The 21,774-nt window shown below is 42.0% G+C and overlaps 1 protein-coding gene across 1 annotated transcript in view; it reads left to right on the top strand.

The window, feature by feature from the left end:
* The window catches only part of LOC139709276 (uncharacterized), a 76,078-nt gene that overhangs the window by 16,439 nt on the left and 37,865 nt on the right, over positions 1–21,774 (top strand). Inside the window, exons 2-5 of the mRNA XM_071621228.1 lie at positions 11,925–12,238; positions 12,737–12,995; positions 17,125–17,205; positions 18,126–21,274. Of these exons, the coding sequence (XP_071477329.1) occupies positions 11,978–12,238; positions 12,737–12,995; positions 17,125–17,205; positions 18,126–21,274 (3,750 nt within the window). The 5' untranslated portion in view covers positions 11,925–11,977. The remainder of the gene's footprint in view (positions 1–11,924; positions 12,239–12,736; positions 12,996–17,124; positions 17,206–18,125; positions 21,275–21,774) is intronic.

Raw genomic sequence — 21,774 nt, 5'->3', positions numbered from 1 at the left:
TTTTTAGAACGCATTTACGAAATGCGAAGAGTTTTTCGGGGAAAAATAAAGGACACATTTTCAACCCCTTTTGGCGCGTGTATCACAAAAGATTACATCAGAAGTCATACATGAAAATTAATCATCGCAATTCCGCTGATATTTGAGGTATAGAAATAGGCGCAAAAAGGATCATGAATTCGGTCGTGTCGTATACCGGTACCTTTCAAGAACGCATGTAATACGGAATGCGAAGAGATTATGGGGAGAAAAATAAAGAACGCATTTTCAAACATTCTAGCTGGTGCGTGCATCACAAAAGATTACATCCGAAGTAATTTATGAAATCGCTACAATTCGGCTGATATTTGATGTAGAAATAGGCGCTAAAAGGATCGTGAATTCGGCCGTGACGTGTAGGCATGTACGCAATGCGAAGTGATTATTGGGGGAAAAATACAGGACACATTTTCAACCCCTTTTGGCCAGTGCATCATAAGGATTACAGCCGAATGATAATTCATGAAATCATCGCAATCCCGTTGAAGTTTGAGGAAACAATAGGTGCAAAAAGAATCATGATTTTTGGCCGTGTCGTATATCTTTTAAGAACGCATTTACGAATGCGAAGAGTTTATCGGGGGAAAAATAAAGGACACATTTTCAACCCCTTTTGGCGCGTGTATCATAAAAGATTACAGCCGAAGTAATTCATAAAATCATCGCAATCCCGCTGATATTTAAGGTAGAAATAGGCGCAAAAAGGATCGTGAATTCGGCCGTGTCGTATACCTTTAAAGAACGCAGGTACGGAATGCGAAGAGATTATGGGGAGAAAAATAAAGAACGCATTTTCAACCATTCTAGCCGGTGCGTGCATCACAAAAAGTTACATCGGAAGTAATTCATGAAATCGCCACAATTCCGCTGATATTTGAGGTAGAAATAGGCGCTAAAAGTATCATGAATTTGGCCGTGTGGAACATCTTTTAAGAACACACTTACGAAATTCGAAGAGTTTATCGGGGAAAAAATAAAGGACACATATTCAACCCCTTTTGGCGCGTGCATCATAAAAGATTACAGCCGAAGTAATTTATGAAATCGTCACAATCCCGCTGATATTTGAGGTAGAACTAGGCGGAAAAAGTATCATGAATTCGGCCATGTGGTGCATCTTATAAGAACGCACTTACGAAATTCGAAGAGTTTATCGGGAAAAAATAAAGGACACATTTTCAACCCCTTTTGGCGCGTGCATCAGAAAATATTACAGCCGAAGTAATTTATGAAATCGTCACAATCTCGCTAATATTTGAGGTGGAAATAGGCGCAAAAAGGATTGCGAATTCGACCCTGCAGGTCGTGTACCTTTCAAGAACGCATGCACAAATGCGAATAGATTATTGGGAGAAAAATAAAGAACCCCTTGTAGCGCGTGCATCAGAAAATATCACAGCTAAAATAATTCATTAAATCGTCGCAATCCAACTGACCACCAAGAGCAGGTTACGCAGCAAGTTCGTGCGCCGATGTTTAGAAAAAGTCACAAACGCATTTGATACAATCTGATTTTGTTCATTATCATTTTACACTCTAATTCACAAACAAACATTCTTTTTTTTTAACATTTCTTGTGCAATAAATAATGCAAGTTTTACAAAAAATATTAATCTGTAAAATGTACATGGGTTTGGGGGGGGGGGTAGTCCATAAAAAACAAGAAAATACGTTTGCAAGTCATTTAATGTTTTTTTTAGTTGTTGACCGGTAAATTTTCTGTTCGGACCGGTAAAAAATGGTAAAACGGAGCATTTACCGGTCCGACAGAGACAGGTTGGACCGGCAGAAAAAATGGGTTAGTGTGCAGCCCTGTGTAATGAACATTCCAATCCTGGCAATCCTGGCCATTGTCCAGGACCATTGTCTGGGCATGGAGCTACTTAACTAGCTGTTAGTAGCTCCATGGTCTGGGTATCAGCAACACACTCATATGCGCACCAATTGACTTCTGTGCAAAGTTAAAGTTTTGTACAGAGGGTTGAAAATAGAGCAAAATCTGAAACCTCACTGAAAAATTAATGTTGAATTTAACGAAACTGCATCATGCTTTCATTTTCAAATTACCTGCAACAAAATTGTACATTATTCAGCTATTGCTCATGTCAATGTAAGTGTTATCTGATGTATAGTTTTTGAGCTATATAGGATCAAAAGTGGGAAATGTTTTTTGTTACACCTATAGTATTATGCACACAAGCATAACGAAGATTAGTCCTATTCGATACAAGTAGCCAGAAAGCTTGCCCGCAGTTTCTCCTAAGCTTGCACAATAACATGCAAAGGATAGTGTATTCACGCTATTTTACCAGTAAAGCACTGGCTACAGCCTCAAGGTTGAAGAGCATAATATAATGGAACCGCAGTCCTCCCTCCAAATAGCACTGTGTCAGTGCTTGTTACGAATGGCTTGGGATTCCCCCAACAGTACAACTAATTCACAAACTAAAAAGGCAACTGCAATCGGAAATCCTTCCCACATTGGCGTCAGGCCAAAATGAGTTCATGTTCAGCATGCGACATTGATGTTGACTGTGTCAACTTTGATAAACAATACGCATTCAAACAACCGCACAACAAACATTAAATGCAGAAGCGTATTGTATAGTCAGTATCAGTGGCGGATCCAGAGGGGCGCAAGAGGCGCACGCCCCCCGTTATCGTTTTAAACAAAAGAAATTAAAAAAAATGAAATGAAACCCGGAAGTGGCACCAGAAATATTAGTTGAGCTCCCCCCCCCCCCCCCATTTACAGAATTCCTGGATCCGCCCCTGAGTATTGTTACGAGTTGGCGCCAGAATGACAAAGCCACGTGTATACCAGGGAGGTGGAGCGTACACAAATCACTGCAGCACATTGATGCCTGCCGTCTTTAATAGTGGGTGTGTCTTCCCGGGCGTGTCTTCCCAGACTTGAGCGCACTGTGATGCGTGAATGAAGCAGTTCACCAACATTATCAAAATTCTATGCGCATCAGCATTTACGAAGATGATTCGAGACAGCCAGGAAGCTCTTCGAAAGCTTAAAGGGGAATTTCAGACAATTTTCATAATTTCACATCATGTAGTACATAAAATCAACAGCTCCATGTATAGATTTGTGGAATTTATTGTGGTTCCTGAGCAGAGAAACAATGGGCCGAATGCATAAACGCTAGCAATTGCTTGTGCTAGCCTTTTACTCTAATCCGTATGCATAAAAACAAGCAATTGCTTGCAAGCAGAAGCTTTTGCTAGCAAGCACAACTATTGCTTGCTGCCCGCAAGCAATTGCTTAGAGACCAAGCATTTGCTGAAAAACGTATGCATAAAACATACCATTTGCTAGTTCTTGCTAGCAATTGCTTACGATTTTCCAAGCTCTGTAAAATGAGCTTGAGCTTTTGCTTAACCGGAACGTTCCCTTTTAAGTATCATTTTCATATTTATGAAAGAAAGACCACACTTGTGACGGAGTGGTATGAATCTACAAGAAATTACTCTTAAGTAGTGTAAGAACCTTTTCAATTTCAACAACGGGAATGTCCAGTGGTTAGCACGCAAAATGTGATGAAAAACAGGTAGGATGTCTGACTTCGGTGAAGAGCGAGGAGACCTCTCTCCGCGTGCGATCTGACAGATCCGGGCTGCTGTAAGCAGTGATGGGAATCAGCCAGAATACGTGTGTGTGTATAGATGTGTGTGTATTTGTCTGTGTGTGCATTTCATAGCTCTTCTGCTATGTCAGGAAATGTTTCCACACACACATGCCCTTTCAAATACATGCTGCTACACTCGCCTTTGTTCTTGTGTTCGCACAGGCGTGACATCCCTTTTTGTTGAAAACGTAAGCAATTGCTTGTGCGGGACAAGCAAAAGGTATTGGCATAAGCAAAAGATTATGCATATGGATTTAAGCAATTGCTTGAGCTAGACCTTTTGCTAGACGAGCTTGTGCTTTTGCTTAAAGCAATTGCTTACAAGCAATTGCTTGTTTTATGCATTCGGCCCAATACTTTGAAAAACCTTAAACAAATTACACTGAACAAGGATGATGACATAGGAGGCTCACATATTTCAGAAATGTAGCAGTGTAATTCCATTACAATACCGCTTGCTTGCGAGTTCACCTGTGTATAATCTATGCATGCCTTCTTCTTTTGTTCTGCTTCCTTGAGCCCCAACTCATGCATTCTTATGGTGACCCTGCCATGTCATCATCCTTGTTCATTGCGATTTGTTATAAATTTTGAAAACATTCTTATTCCTCATCCCAACCACTATAAATTCTGAAACTCTGTACTCAGTTTAAGTAATTTAACGTTGTTCAAATGTAAAAATCAGAAAATCATCCGGAGGTCTCCTTTAAAAGATAATGCATTCGCGCTTGATAACCAGTATTGAAATGGTGTGTGCAGGTAAAATGAATCGTTTGGTTTGATGTTCTTTGAGGAAACATGATTGTATGGACTAATAAAGTACATGTAGCCTTAACCTCATGGTGGTGACAGCTACAACTGAAGATCATTTGTATTACGAGCACGGTCCTGTGTTCATTTGGCAAATATTTTGCAGAATTGCTTAGGATTCTTAAGGGGCAACTGCAATCGGAAACCTTTCTCAACTTCCCTTGCATAAGACCAAAATAATATGTGCATTGTTCGCAAAGGCTAATATCGCAAGGCATTTACAAAGCGTTCTTCATAGATTCCTATACGTGGTAAAGAAATTCGAACACTGCACTTTGTTTTCCAGAGACCTACAACCAGCATATTGGGAATGAGACTTTGGAACTGAAATACATTGTACGTGCTAAAGAATGATGATGCTGATACGATAATCCATGAAGTAAACAACATTGCGAGTTTCATTTACATTGGCAGAAATTCTTTGAAATCCAATATGCTCTTTGTGAGGCGGGGGCATCTGTTGCATTATATGTTCATTACATGTATATGTATATGATGATACGGGAACCAATAAATCAAATCAAATCAAATTATGGAGGTGTAGTAGACGTATAATATGCTCAAGGGGTAATTCATAGCCGCACAATATTTTTTCTTTTAATATTTTTTTTGGGTAAAATAGTGAAGTTCTCGCCGAAATTAAGCAACTGTTATTCCCCTAAACATGAAAGTCAGTGCTACATTGTTAAAACCAGCACAGTTTGTGTTGTGAATGACATCATACTTTGGCTTGAATTCGTGCCAAAAGGGAAACTGAGTAATAATTTGCTTTTAAGTAAAACGGAATTTTAAAGTGTATGAGGAGACAGCACCTCATGCACTTTCCATGTAACTGTGACCGTAATCGCGGTTTTGGAAAAACCAATCGAGTGAAACTGTTTGTCGGTATTATTTTGTTTTTATGTCTTTGCCGGATGCCGGATTTTGCTCATCTGTTGTTCAAATCGTCAACCCGTTGTACAAAGTGTAAATTTGCCGTTTTAGAGGAGTGTACATACTCGGTCTAACAGCCGAACAAAGCGCATCTTGGGCGATTGTGTACAGGACAGTGGAGCGCGTGCAAACGCATGAGAAACGAAGAAGAACCTCATGCTCATAGAGCACAACGCACGAGGAACAAATGGGTGCCGCATAAGACGTACATCGAACGTCAGAGAATCTTGCGTACGCGTTTAATGTGCTGTACATAGCCGTTCCATCCGTTCAATTTCTTGCAGCAACGGACTCTATAGGAGGCGTAGAGAAAACGTACAACTATCGGACAAGGGTCAGCTCGCACTATTCGTTTTTGGCGAGAAAAAAACAACTTTGTGCATACTTGTGTCTTTTGCACTTCAGGAAAATAAAATGATAAAGTTATACTTGGTAGGAAACGTCTCTAGGGAGATGTGATTTAATTTGTATAAATAGGCACCATGCCTCTTTGAAACAAGAAGTGACACCCAAGTGAAGAGCTTAGTTAGTAGTATGAAAAAGAACAATGGTGACTGTACTGTCAGGTTTATTCATGGCGTTTACGAGAGTGCCCCTCTGAAGCCCTGTAAGGGATCCAAATTAGGGCCAAATGATACATTTTCATCTTTGTTTTGATAGAACAAACGGGTTGATTATTTAACCAAATTTGGCAGGTATTTTCGATAGAGTGATAGAACACAGGTTCGTACAAAAACGCTCCTATATTGCTCCTGAGCAATCCTTGTCAAGTTGCAGCACGTCTCATCATTGCCCCATAGAACCGATCTATGGTCAAACTCAAGCTTCCAGACGAGCAGGCGGGGTTCCAAAAATATCGCAGCACAATCCATCAAATTGTGCAGCTCGCTGACATCAGGGTCTCATCCTCAAACTCCTGCAAAATGGTCCCATACTGTCACCTGGTGCAGTTTTTGATATACACTACCATCTCAAACCACAGTCTCATCCTGAAGAACAATGATGATCAGTTCAGGCGCCCTCGGAGGCTCAGAAATGGAGTTCAGCAAGGCTCAGTTCTAGCACCTACCCTTTAACATCTGCATCAGCAGCCTCCCCCTAGAGCACAGTATGACTATGCTGACCATATCTGGTCATAGGTAAAATATTTCCTTTCTTCAGACGCACTGTAGTTTCAGAGTGTCTGAAACTATGGGGGCTCATCAAACTGAGCATTGCAAAAACCACTGCTGTGGGTTTCCATTTTTGCAAACATTGGCGTTACCCGCTAGCTGTAGATCAATCTTGGAAATACCGTATAGTGTTTCCATACAATTCAATGCCAACGTACCTGGGAGTGACTCTAGACAGCCAGCTCACCTATTAGCAACACCAAGAGTCATTTTGTGCGGAAATCTCACCCAGAAGCAACCTGCGCCGTCTTCATGGCTTGATCTTGGGGAGCACTTCGCACTCTTTGAAGAGGTGCTCTGTCCTTGGTCTACAGTGCTGTACATATGCTGCCCCTGTCTAGAGTTGCTTGTTTCATTTCCCATCTGAGAAGATGGCTGGATAGCTCATATTCAGCTGCAATAGCTGGTCTTCCCTTGGGTCCAGTTAGATATCAGGCGGGAACACCTCATCATGTTTAAATAAACAACCTGCTCTTTACGATGAATACTTGAAGTGTGATCTTTTACGCGTATGAGCTGTGACTCAGACACGGGACCTCCATTTTATGTCCTATCCGATGGACAGGGTGTTTTGCCTCCTACTATTAGAGGGGATGGTATGATTACACACGACACGCTCAGAGGAACTCGGGAATCGAACCCGGGTCCTTTAGATTGTAAGGCAGACGTGCTACCGACTGAGCTAACTCACAGAGATGGAACGTCCATGCCAATAGCTGGATGTGACCCTCATTGACACAGTGAGGACCACAGGTTACACCAGTGAAGTTCTCGTCTGTACTGTCACGCATTGCCCCAACGCCTTCACTCTCGCAATTGAGGCGGTATGCAGCAACCATTGCTGGGACCAGCCTCACCTCCACAGGAAAAAAAAAAACAACCTTGACAATGCTAATCTGCGTGTTTACGAGAGTTGGCCGCTTCAATGCCAATATATAGCGCTGGGATCTATACCCATATCAGCATCCTATCCGTGTAGTCAGCCAAAACAGACTACTCACCACATTCTGTATCAAAGTCTAGACCTTGGCCCACCCACAGGTATGGAGGTAGACTTAACAGAACCCACCACAGAAACCCGGTCCATGGATCCGGCAGCTCTGCGATATAGAGCTTGCCAGTCATACAAGGGAAGAGGAAAGAAGCATAGTAGAGTGCAACCATGTGCCACAGTCCAACTGAAAGGCCGTAGTGGCATAGAAGGGATTGGAGAGATTAGGTAATCTGTATTCGTACCGAGGTAAAAATTCCATTAGGCTAATAAACCATTAGAACCATCAGGCTTATTGGTTCTAAAGTGGACAGCTAAATGATGAATTATGAAGTCTCTGTACGACTCACAGAAACTATTTGGTCTTGATCGATTGCTATGAGAGAAAATCACATAGCCAGTGCGGCATTCGAAATGGGCACAGTACTGACAGTTCCAATCGGCAAATCGGACAGCAGTGTAAGAGTGTGTGAAGATTGCAGATTTATGGTGAATAAGCAGCTCAGGCTGATACAGATCTAATACCTGATTGATGAACTGTTCACAAAACTGGTTAAACAAAAGTCATTCACCAAACTAGACTTGTCCAACACGGCTCACCAACTAAGTACTGCTGACACCAGCTGATGACGATGAATGCTCATCGTGAACTATTCCAGTAGACAAAGTGCCCTTTTCGATCGCCATGGGACTGTTCCAGCAAACGAAATTTGCTTGATGGGATCAGCGAAGTGGCACCTCCACGTCCTAGAGCAGGATATCAGGCAGCTGTGAAATGCGGGACTACGGCTGAAGCAAGAAGGATATTAATGTCTGTCGAACGATGCACAGTACTTTGGAAATTAAGTGAGCGCTGCATGGTTGTAGCCGATTGAAGGGCGAGTGTAAGCAATCAATGAACTCACAGAGCCAATCAATATCAGGGAGCACAAAGCTCTCTTCTGAATGGTAAACTGCTCTTGCAAATTCACAGATTTGATAACGTTGGAACTAATACACCGCTTGTTGCATAGAAAGCGCGATAGAAGTGGAGGCCTGAGCAGCGAAATACGTACATACAATGTCTAGGAAAACAGCTATACTCTCAGAAAGTCAGCGAATATGCTAACGCACAAAAGCAGCAAAACCCTGGCACACACCTGCAATGCCAGCCGTATGGTGAAGAGGCAGTATTCCTGGGCAGTATATTGTCTCAGAACATGTGTATTGGTAGGAAAGAACAGATACGATATGCTTCTCGCAACCTTAATGGTGTGAAAAAAAAAAACTATCCCAGCTTGACAAGGACGGTGTAGCCATCTTTGCCTATCGTTGAAGAAGTTAAACACTTCGACATATTGCTAACGATACGTCAAGACAGATCACAAACCGCTACTTTGTCTATTCAACAGAAATAAGCCTGCCAAAGGTAGCATCACAACACATGAAAGAACGACTGCGAGGTTTAACTGTCTGCAATGCCGAAGCGCTGAGTCGCCTCCCACGACGAATAATCGCAGAGCATACGCGAATATGTCAAAAGAATGGGTGGCCTGAAAAACCACTGCATGAAAAATTCAAGCTCAGGGTTAAAGCTAAGCACACATTAAGGATGCGATGTTTTGTGGAGTACAATGTAGTAGGGTCGTGCTACATACCACCCGGAAGTAGCTCCAAAATGCTGTAAGAAGTTAATGTTGCCAATGCAGGCAATACATGCATCAAAATGAAAGCGATCTGTCGCTGTTGTTTGTGGTGTCCCGGAATCGACCATGACCTTGAAAAGAAAGTGGGACAATGTCGGTGTCAAATACATCAGAGGGAGCTGTCAAAAGCACCAGCTTATTCATGGTCCGAGTATCCTTCACAGCTGTGGTCAATAGTGCATATTGATCCTGTGCAAGGAACAATTCTCGTGATCGCCGATGCGTATTCGAAGTGGATCGAAGTCTAGATCACGCATGATTCAATAATAAGCAATGTACGCATGCTGCTGTGATGTACTCTCGATACCTTTAAACAGTTTTGAGCTATGACTGCCAAACTCATACCTCAGGTATACATCACCTAGTAAGGGATGCCATTCAATCTCGAATATTGGTGAATTCTGACAAGGTCAGAGGTCGAGAGGTCGACAAACTTTCCTTGATAAACATTTTTCACGGATTTGAGCTACGCCCACCAAACTCACACGACAGGTGCATAACCTAAAGGTGCATGTCAAGTTCGAATATGGGCGAAGTCCGACAAGCTGAAAAGTCTATGATAATACATGTATTCACATTATTTTGTGGTGTACTCTCAGTTACTTTCCACAGTTTCGAGCTATATGACCGCCAAATTCACACAACAGGTACATCACGTACAGATGGCAGTCAAGCTAAAATATTTGTGAATTTTTACAAGGTCAAAGGTCAAAAGTTCAATGAACTTGTCCTAATAAACACTGTACTCACAGTATTTTGGTGTACTCTCAACTATCCACAGTTTTGAGCTGTGATCATCAAATTCAGACCACAGAAACATCACGTAAAGATGCCGGTCACTTTCGAATATGGGCGAAGTCCGACAAGTTAAAAGGTCAAATGGTCAGTGAACTTTATAATTGATAAACACCGAACACATAACATTCTACGTGTTGTACAATTGTACTCTTAATAACCTTCCACAGCTTTGAGCTATGACCACCACATTCATGCCACGGGTACATCCTGTAAACACGCCACTCAAGTTCGAATATTAGTGAAGTCCGACAAGGTCAAAGGTCACAATGTATTAAATAAACTTTCCTTTACCTGATAAGCACTGTACTCACAACATTGTGAAACACATTTAATAACTTTCCACCCACAAACTTGAGCTTTGACAATCAAACTCACATCACAAGTACAATATGTAAAGATGACAGTCAAGTTCGAATTTTGATGAAGTCGGACAAGGTCAAAGGTCAAAAAGTCAATGAACTTACACTAAAAAACTTTATGATCACAAATTTTGCAGGCGAGACGTCGCTGGACGTTTGCCTGTTGTTACTCGACGTCAAGCCACATGATATGTTCGAATGTCAAACGGTCAATGAGCTTTACCTCAAAAGCACTGTACACATATGATTGTTTTGTATTCTTAAGAACTTTCCATCTTCAACTTTATGACCATCAAATTCATATCACAGATACATCACCTAAAGATGCCTGTCAAGCTCGAATATTGGTGATTTCCGAGGTCAAAGACCGAAATGTCAAACGTATCTTATAAGCACTTTTCGTAGGATTTTGCTTTACGCCCAATCACTGTCCGGAGCTTTGAGCTATTACCACCAAATTCAGGACGCCGGTAGAACAGCTTAAGATGCTGGTGAAGGTTGAATATAAGTGAATTCTGGCAAGGTCAAGGGTAAAAACGTCAATGAACTTTCCCTGATAAGCGCCATATATTGTGCTCTCAATATCTTCTCACAGATTTGAGCTATAACCACAAAACTCACACCACAGGTAAACTGATGATGCCAGTCAATTTCGAATATTGATACAGTCGGACAAGGTCAAAAGGTCAATGACCTTACATTGAAAAACACTAAACACTGTATCAGAAATTTTGCAGGCGAGACATCCCTTGGTGTTGGCCTGATTGCCAACCTCTGCAGATCAGCAACCATATGTAATTACATATGTGTGTGTACATAAATACTCCTATGCATGTATGATATTAGAAGAAATGTACCAAAAGGAGAAATCGTAATATTCAAATCACTTTTAAAGAATTAAAGGGTACTAAGTTGCATTCAAATGAATATTTTCATAGGCCTACACAATTATCCTAAAGAAGGTTCTTAAAACAAAAATGATTGAAGGTATGTGCGTGGTGAATCGCAAAGCAAATCCCAAAGTAATTTATCACTTTATTAGCACGCGGAGAAATATCAAACAATTCAAAGTAACGTAATCATTACACATGGAAACAGGTACAAATTACGTTGGGCCTTCATTGGAAAGTGAATTCATTTCCACATTACCAAGTTACCACCCACATGTCCTTCGCCTTTGTAGTCGTTTTTCGTTTTGGGCCCAATTGCATAGAAATCAAATATCGGTAATGGCAACTCTGAAATCCGCGAAGTTTGATTGTAACTGTGCTCAACAGCTAGTCAAACCAAGGTTTTTAACAGAAATTGATGACAGAGGGGCTACAATGTCTATCCACTGTTCGTCGTATATATAGTTTTATGCAAAGGGGCCCAGATAAAGGTAGGGCCTACTTTCATGATAGTCTCGGCATTTGATACGGGCTAATTATGATTATAGTGACACCTCGCTCTTAGTGACCACATTGCTATATTTCTTGTTCTGTTTTGCTTGTTTTCAGTATGTTTCCCAGAAAGCCCAGATAGAGAGCTGTAACAACAGTTCCAGGAGATCATGCCTACTTCGCCATTCTGTGAGCCTATGTCCCATAGCCCTTGTCGTGAGGATGAGGATGTCCTTCATGAAAATTTGGCTTCACATGGGCTGCAAGTGAGATGCGACGTACCTGGGGACGGCTCGTGTTTCTTTCACGCGGTCCTAGACCAGTGCGATCGTCTTAATGTTACCAATGCAGTCACTAATGGCGCATATCCAGAGATTAATTCTAGGGCGATGCAACTCAGAGAAAGGGCAGTGGATTATTTTGCCAATTTGGTGAGTTTATTTCTTCTAGCCCAAGACATTGCGTAACATCAGCTACCGTTTTCAGACCGTGCTAAAAAATGTTGGACGCTCCGCAAGAGTGCTCTCAGAAAGTCACGTCTACATTCCGCTTTGCACTCGTCTTGCTCACCATGTACACTGTCATTGTACACTATCATTGTATTATAGCGTATAGAATTGTATGTAATTGTCATATAAGGCAAAGTTCCGTTCGGTTTGGCTGTTACGCTCCCATTTATCAACTCATTTCAGATCGTTTGAACCAATGTTATTAATTACATCATTACTTGAAAAACAAAAACAAATCCAAAGACTTTACAGCAGTGAAATTGCTAACGATATATGTTCATGTAAATGTTGTTAGATTTACCAATGTGTATTGCATGTGTTAAAATTGTATAAAAGAGAAGTAACTATGGTAGCATATCGTTGGTATCTTTTTTTTCAATAACGGGGTTTAATATTCAAGTTTATTGTTTACATTCGAAGGATAAGACTGACCCGCTTGTTACAAGCATAAGTGTCCCTGGTGTTGTTTCGCCAGGAGAAGTTGACATGATGAAGGAGTATGACACTTATGCTACTGAGTGGATTATACGTGCCACTGCCCAAATGCTTGGACGGGACATTCACATTGTCAATAGCATCGAAGGTGGCGTGATAACCAAGATTGACTGCCTTACACCTGGAGAAGAAGATCCACTTTTGCTAGGACACCTTGTCAATGGCGCTCATTATCTGTCTCTAGGTAAGTGATTTATGTCTATGGTTATAGTCTTTCGTATTTTCTACAATTGTACAAACCGTAGTGTCAACAGTTGTTGTTTTAGCTCTTTTCAGGCGAAGGCTCAAGTGAGCTATTCCGATCACTGCCCGTCCGGCGTCCGTCCGTTGTGCGTCGTGCGTCAACATTTTACATTTTCATCTTGTTTTTGAAAACCCTATGGCAGATTTTCTCTGACTTGGCAGGTATCATTCTAGAAAGAAAGGATCTTAATTTGTCATTCAATTTCCTGTAAGAAGGAGTCATTTTCGTCAAATACTGTCAGGAATCGAAATATCGTCACGCGTTCAAAATCGTTTTTCGTAGTTGAAATTAACTAATTTGGCAACAAATTTCCCATTTGTGCACTCCAATTCAGTAAATGCGCAAACACTTTTAGCAATGGTTCACAAAAACAAGTTCAGAAAAGAATCATTCAAATCTGTAAGAAGTCCATTAAAAAGTATATTACAAGTACTTTTTCAAATAAAATGTCAAAAAGGTTTATATGTGGATCACACATGATAAAAATGAGCATGTAAAATGATGATCACAAAAGCAATATACATGTATTCTAATTTGAATGCACATATTTGGAAATTCATCTCCAAACATGAACTGCAACGCTGTCTGAATTTTGAAGTTGTGACTTTTGATTTTGATGTCTATAAACGAATTTAAAAGCGTTTAAGGTGACATTGTTAGACCAAAGTCACTCCACAGCGTCACCAGGGGCGTCACCACCTTTTTTTCAAGGGGGGTGCGTTTTGACACTAAATGTTTACGAAATTTTTTGGACAGACATTATTGGAATATAGGAAGCTCTTCCCTAGACTTTTACTGTGTTTTGAGGGAAACCAAGCGGGGAAAGGGCACCGGCGTAGCTAGGATTTCATCTTCGGGCGCGGGGGGGGGGGGGGGGGGGGGGGGGTTAGTATGCGAGGGAGCGAGCAAGGGTGGGGGGAGGGTGCGGAAGTGCCGGAGGGGGTTGTACCCCCTATAAATGGATTATGGAATGACGGTGTGAAACGACAAATTACTGGCAGCGATATCAGGAGAATGGCATCACGACTACATGCGAGCGAGGGGAGCGAGCGAGCTTGAAAATTTTGACATTTTACAGTCCAAAAACTGCCGTTTGTAGCCACATTTCATTGCTTTGTAAATTAAGGGGGGCGCAGCGGGCGCAACTGCTGGCAGTTACTGGCAGCAATATCAGGTGAATGGCATAATAATTAAATGCGAGCGAGCGAAGAGAGCGAGCTTGAAAAATTTGACATTTTACAGTCCAAAAAATGCCATTTGGAGCCATACTTTTTCGCTTTGGAAATAAAGGAGGGGTGGGGGCGCAACGGGCGCAACTGCCGGTAATTACTGGTAGCAACATCAGGAGAATTGCATAACAATGAAATGCGAGCGAGCGAGCGAGCGAGCTTGAAAATGTTGACATTTTACAGTCCAAAAACTGCCGTTTGTAGCCATATTTATATGCTTTGGAAATTAAGGGGGGGGGGCGCACCGGGCGCAACTGCTGGCAATTACTGGCAGCAACATCAGGTGAATGGCATAGCAATTAAATGCGAGCGAGCGAAGAGAGCGAGCTTGAAAATTTTGACATTTTACAGTCAAAAAACTGCCATTTGGAGCCATATTTTTTCGCTTTGGAAATAAAGGAGGGGTGGGGGCGCAACGGGCGCAACTGCCATTAATTACTGGCAGCAACATCAGGAGAATTGCATAACAATTAAATGCGAGCGAACGAGCGAGCGAGCTTGAAAATTTTGACATTTTACAGTCCCAAAACTGCCATTTGTAGCCATATTTTTTTTGCTTTGGAAATTAAGGGGGGGGGGCGCACCGGGCGCAACTGCTGGCAATTACTGGCAGCAACATCAGGTGAATGGCATAACAATTAAATGCGAGCGAGCGAGCGAGCGAGCTTGAAAATTTTGACATTTTACAGTAAAAACAAACAAACTGCCGTTTGTACAGCTATATTTCTTCGCTTTAGAATTTAAGGGGGCGCATCGGGCGCAACTGCTGGCAAATACTGCCAGCAATATCAGGAGAGCATAATGATTACATTCAAAACTGACATTCGAGCAAGCGGAACGAGCGAGCTTGAAAATTTTACATTTTACAGTCCAAAAACTGCCGTTCTTAGCCATATTTTTTCGCTTTGGAAATTAAGGGGAGGGGCACCGGGCGCAACTGTAGGCAATTACTGGCAGCAACATCAGAAGAATGGCATAAAGATTAATGCGAGCGAATGGAGCGAGCGAGCTTGAAAATTTTGACATTTTACAGTCCCAAAACTGCCGTTTGTAGCTATATTTTTTCGCTTTGGAAATTAAGGGGGGGGGAGGCGCACCAGGCGCAACTGCCGGCAATTACTGGCAGCAACTTCAGGAGAATGGCATTGCGACTAAATGCGAGCGAGAGGAGCGAGCGAGCTTGAAAATTTTGACATTTTACTGTCCCAAAACTGCCGTTTGCAGCTATTTTATTATTTTTTTTCGCTTTTGGAAAGTAAAGGGGGGAGGGGGGACGCCCGGTGCGCCCCTCCCCTTGGATCCGCCACTGGTAGTCAAGGGTGTGGGTTTATGTTCATTACTGGGGGAGGTATGACCAGCGAGGTGGCGTCGAAGTGACCAAGCGGGAAAGGATGTCCAAAATCTGCACTTTAGAGCATCCCCTAAACTAATTGTGCGTGTTTGTTTGTGTGTGTGTATGGAAAAGTTAGGAATTAGCCCAGGTCAAGTCTTTTTTTGGCAATGCAAGACATTTTATATAGACTAGTATGTAAAGCAACACTGCAAAATCAATGATCTAGCTTTGATATAACGAAGCATAAGGTACAAAGGTGTACATTCTACATCACATTGCGCAACATTGTAGCGACTCTTCGTTCGGATGGACTGAGTACACTGCGCACATCCTGCTTATATGCAGAATGCCAACCAGGAATCACAATCTTTTGTCGGGTCCGGGCTTTTTGAACAATGTTTCACACTATATACCTATCTAATTATGGTTAAAAGAAATCATAGAAAAATATCTTATTTTTGGATCACCCTTTCATACAAAAGCAGTTTACTAACACTTGAACTACTATTTCGGTAAATCTTTTTTTTTTTTACCAGCGGATTGGGAGGGGGGGGGGGCGCACACCCCCCCCCCCCCCCCCCCCCCCCCCCCGTGGTTACGCCACTGCTTTTGGGTGAAATAATTGGACGGATTTCTCGAATTCTAACAAAAAAGCAAGAAAATCTTTTCATCGCGGGAATTATGATTATGTGGGGTGGGGCAAATGGTGCGCTTGCCTTCCAATATTTTTTGGGGGGCAACATGTTTGTTTTCTTTCAAAAGCAAGAAAATCTTCTCATTTCGAGAATTATTAATTATTGGGGGGGGGGGGCAAAACTAGAATATGCTTGCCCCTCCATTTTTCCCCCCTTTTTTTTTAATGAGGCTAAGGCTCGCTCTTGGGCTGGCAATATGGATTGGTCAGAAGTAACGTACAAGGGGACCCTACATACTTGTAAGTAGCACACGTACATGCAAACGTGTATAAGTGCTCCGTATCGTACGGATGTACAGTACGGTCGATAAATAGTAAACACTGTAGAATACTAATAGATATGTATAAAATCAGTGCTGCCAGAACCAGGGGTGCGAATTGTTTTTGCCGACGATTTTTTTTGTGTGTGTGCGTTTGTGTGTGTGTGTGTGTGTCCCTGGTGCAAAATATTAAAAAAGAATAGAAAAGAATAATTATTTAGCGTCCGGCGTTGAGGTCGCTCGCTGACTGATTTTTTTTTTTTTTTTTTTTTTTGATCTGAAGGGGGGTGCGTTCGCACCCAACGCACCCCCCCTGGTGACGCCCATGGTCACACATACGACTTTGAATGCACATAAAACTAAAATGGGTAACAATTTTTCGAAATTGGCCGGGAAATCCGATATCATTATTGTTGAAGCCATCATTTCAATTTGGTGTACTCTTCGTATACCTTTAACCATACATCACTTGACCGTGCTCAAGTTTGAGCATACATTATGTTACATTGTACTTGACTGACCTTACCATTCATAACATTTTCTGTATCAACAGAAAAATCGGAAGGGAGATTACTCCAGGAAGCAATCGATCGTCAGCCCAGAGTTCTGCTCAAGAGGCTGACTCTAGCTGAAGGTATTGGAAATTATTTGATTGAAAAAAAGAAAGATCTGTTGCAAAATATGGCCATGGTTTTATTTTTCTGTTTATATTTTGCTATTTTTTTTTTTCTCGAAAGGTTGGGGTGTAGTTTGCGTAATGTTTTCTCCTATTCTTATTAGGCAAGACAATTATTGTAGTGTAAATCTTTTCCAAGTATTTCATACAATGTATGTGTCGTGATTATAGTGAAAATGTGAGGTATTGGCGGAGCAATAAACTCCGGAGTAGTTGTAGGCGGAGAACTATTATGTGGTGTCACTGTTCAAGATGTGCGTGTCCAGCTGTTTGTCCTCGAAGTGTTTATTTTAGGAAGCCAAACATAATTCTCCCCGTTCTTCAATGTCATTGTATTGAGTGACAAAGCAGTCTCCTCGTGTGTTTGTAAATAAGCACGCTGTGCAGAGTCAGTTATGTCACAGTCATGCTTGACAAGGGAAATCACTTAACCGCGTGCGTTTTAACGCGATTCGCCTGTAAGTGGGGTAAATGATGGAAATGGGGACAAAAACCTTTGTGCAGAAATTTGAATGTCAGTCCTTGGTCAATGGGGAAGATGAACGAAATTTATCAAAGTGTAAACGAAAGGTTATGTAGTAGGCCTAAATAGTGGACTACGCGGCTCGGTGATTTGCTTTAGATGTAAGTATTATCTTTGTACTTTCCTGCTGGAGAGTTGTTATTTCATTGTTTCTTTCACATTCTTCATAACTTTGAGAGACAAAGCAGTTGGATTTCCAACGTGCTCGATGACTTCTCATTGCACGATGACACTTACCATGTTGTCTTAACCAACCTCTTCTTTTAGCAGTAAACTGTATATAACTTATTTGAGACGATGTTTATTTAACTCGATTATGTACCAAGAATGTGATTTCTCTTCTTTCTCTTGACAGTTGCCCAGTATCGGCGTGGAGTTTACAAGTATCCCCGAAGGGATTACACAAAAATGTGGAGAAAATTCATAGAGAAACATCACTCACGAAAGGACAGATTTAGACAAAAGACCAGTGGGTACGAGACTGATAATGAAGACAGTGCTTCAGTCTGTCAAGGAAAAGCCGTCCTCGTCGATTTGACAGACCGCAGGATCCGGGCAAAGGGTGTGAGAGAGAAGACGAAAAATACGAGAAATGCGATTCGTAGCGATGATGACAGCACTGACTGTGAGAGCAATTCAGTTGAAAGCACGACAGGAAGCGAGAAACCATCAGGTGTTTATGAGAAAAAGACACTCCACCAAAAAGATACTTCTATATCTTTGCAAGGAAACCCTCGAGGTAGCGTTTTCAAATCTGCGTGGGCGAATGACAGTTCTTCCGATGAACCCCCAAAAAATCTTCACTCGTCGAAGGATGAAAACAAGGAAAGAAGTAGCAACCATGGACATGGTGAGAGATTACTCAGTGTTGGCAAAACCAAGGAAGAACAACACAGCTCTTTATCGGAAGATCAGACGCAGAGAAAGCATCCAAAGGGAAAACAGTCGGGATGTAAGAGACTGAATTTTAACTCTGAACAGAAGCTACGTCAGATTGAACCTAAGAAAACCGGTTGTACAGGCAATACTTCAGTCTGTCGAGGAAACGACATCAGCGCCAAATTGACAGGCCAAAGGATCCAGGCGAAGAGTTTGAGGGAAAAGACAAAAAGTACGAGAAATACAATTCGTAGCGATGATGACAGCACTGACTATGAGAGCAATTCAGTTGAAAGCACGACAGGAAGCGAAAAACCATCAGGTGTTTATGAGAAAAAGACATTCCACCAAAAAGATACTTCGATATCTTTGCGAGGAGACCCTCGAGGTAGCGTTTTCAAATCGGCATTGGCGGATGACAGTTCGTCCGATGAACCCCCAATAAATCTTCACTCGTCGAAGGATGAAAACAAGGAAAAAAGTAGCAACCATGGGCGTGGTGGGAGATTACTAGTACTCAGTGTTGGCAAAACCAAGGAAGAACCACACAGCTCTTTATCGGAAGATCAGACGCAGCGAAAGCATCCAAAAGGAAAACAGTCGGGACGGAAGAGACTGGATTTTAACTCCGAACAGCAGCTACGTCAGAATGAACCTAAGAAAACCAGTTCTACAGGCAATACTTCAGTCTGTCGAGGAAACGCCGTCAGCGCTAAATTGACAGACCACAGGATCCAGGCAAAGAGTTTGAAGGAGAAGACGAAAAGTACGAGAAATACGATTCGCAGCCATAATGACAGCACTGACAGTAAGACCAATACAGTTGAAAGCACGAGGGGAAGTAAGAAAGGATCAAGTTTATCCGTGGAAAAGATATTCCACCAAAGAGAAAACACTGCAATGTCTTTGCAAGATGACACTCGAGGTAGCCTTGTCAAATCTGCATGGGATGATGACAGTTCTTCCGATGAACTCCATTTAGGCCTTCACTCATCGGAGGATGATAACAAGGAAAGAAGTAGCAAGCATGGACGTGGAAGGAGATTGCTTAGTGTTGGCAATCTTGAGGGGGAACCACATAGCCCCTCATCGAAAGATGAAGGCTTAAGAGAGAAGAAGAGAAGCAAAAGAAGTTTGATTCATAGACATGATGACGGATCTGACTGTGATAAGAGTACATTCGAGAGCACGACAGGAGGCAAGAAACCATCAGGTTTATTGCAGAAAAAGACATCCCGCGAAAGAGACACTGCGATGTCCTTGCAAGGTGACACTCTAAGCAACCAAGACGATTTTGCATGGGGGAACGACAGTTCTTCAGATGAACTCCCCGATGTCCTTGGTTTATATAATGATGCCAACGGTGAAAGAGGAAGCAGCAACCACCAGGGCCGCGATGAGGGCACTGAGAATTGGAGTGTTATCAAGGATACAGAGCAGCATCAAAGTGAAGTAAAGTCAGCCAGGCCCGCAGACAGAGGATATGATTCGCCTGCGCTTCCTGCTGCAGAAAATGACCGCGAAGGAAAGGACTGTGACCCTGTTGTTAGTGACACTTCCGATGAGATATGCCCTTATCAAGAAGAACAAATATCAATATCCGACCTCTTAAATATACGGCTAAATTCAAATGAGCAAAGTTTCAAGAATGTTAATGAAGACATAGAGGGTTATGATGGATTCTCTGATCAGTCTGATGTTTTTCATCCGCCGAAAAATGATGGGGAAGGAAGAAGTAACCATCGTGGCTGTGATGAGGACTCGGACAGTGAGAGTCTCATCAAGGATACAGAGCTGCATCAGATGAATTCAAAGTCCGGCAGGCCCGCAGACACAGGATATGATACACGTGCATTTGATGTTACAAATTGTGACCAAGTGGGACGGGACTGTGACCCAGTCGCCAGTGACATTGCTGATGAGACATGCATTAGTGAAGAAGGAAAAAAGTCAAGAGCGGACTTTTCAGATCCCGAACAAATTTCCAGTGAAAATGAAATCATAGTTATCTCTGACGATGACTCAGAGGACAATGAACCTGTTTCAAGTGAGGCGCAAAGAAATGAGATGCCAAAAGATTCAGGTAAAGAAGAGGAAAGATCAATTAATGGATATTCCGAGGGACAGAAATATCTTCATTCAGATTTGGAGCGGGATGTTGACTCTGACAAGGATGGTAATGATAACCTTGACCCCGAGACTACGCCTCAATTTAAGGAAGAAACTGCACCAACTCAAACACCTGAGGGAAGCACCAATGGAACACAAATATCCCTTTCACACTACAATGACCATACTCTAGAAGGCACGAGAATTCGTCAAGAGAGTGATCCCTATGATGGTGCATATTCCTACCAACAGCACTTGGACATGATGTATGGCTATGACGAAAATTATGCCTCCGACCAGATGAATACCTATGGTCCTGATGCAGAATCGTCTGACGATGGAGTCATCTTGTCTCACAGCAAAAATAGAACAGTAGCGGTCAATGAAAAGGTGGCCAGTGCCAGCACAGACCTGCAAGTTTCTGAGGTTGGACCACGAGTTCGGTGTAGAAACAGTTCTGGAAACAAATGGCCTGCAGCGACAGAAGAAACCTGTATGAGCGCACCACCGGCAAATGTAATTCTACTTTCCCATGATTCATGTTTGATTTATATAGGGTTCCTAACGAGGAAGTAATTGAGAATAACTTTTGTGAAATAATATAATCAGGCCTCCTTCCATACCACTTAATTGAGTTGCTTCCATAGTTTCGCTTCTCGGTACGTGAGTGTTTGTTTACCGTAATTTGTCTTTGGTTTTGCAAGATATAATTTCCTTGGGCCAGATCGTGTACAATACACAAATTCCCGAAAACAAAGTATATCACTCAGGTAAGACAGACAATTCTTATGAATTACTCGAGAATTTGTATGTGCAACAAGTTTAGACCAACGAACCTGAAAACTGTCTAATCCTAAAGCACCATACAAATCAGTTGATGGAAATGTGTAGTTTACATTCATCACAATACGAAGCGACTTAATTTGCAGTACATGTATTTGTAATGGGCTGAGAAAGGATTTAAAGCTGCAATAATCAAAATAACACTGTATAACTGATACATAGAATAGTAAGGC

Source organism: Diadema antillarum, unplaced genomic scaffold, assembly GCF_040938485.1.
Source record: "Diadema antillarum isolate AM-2024a unplaced genomic scaffold, OU_Dant_1.0 scf00000037, whole genome shotgun sequence".
NCBI lineage: Eukaryota > Metazoa > Echinodermata > Echinoidea > Diadematoida > Diadematidae > Diadema > Diadema antillarum.
The sequence above is the reverse complement of the archived record's forward strand: the minus strand, read 5'-3'. Positions and strand labels throughout refer to the sequence as shown.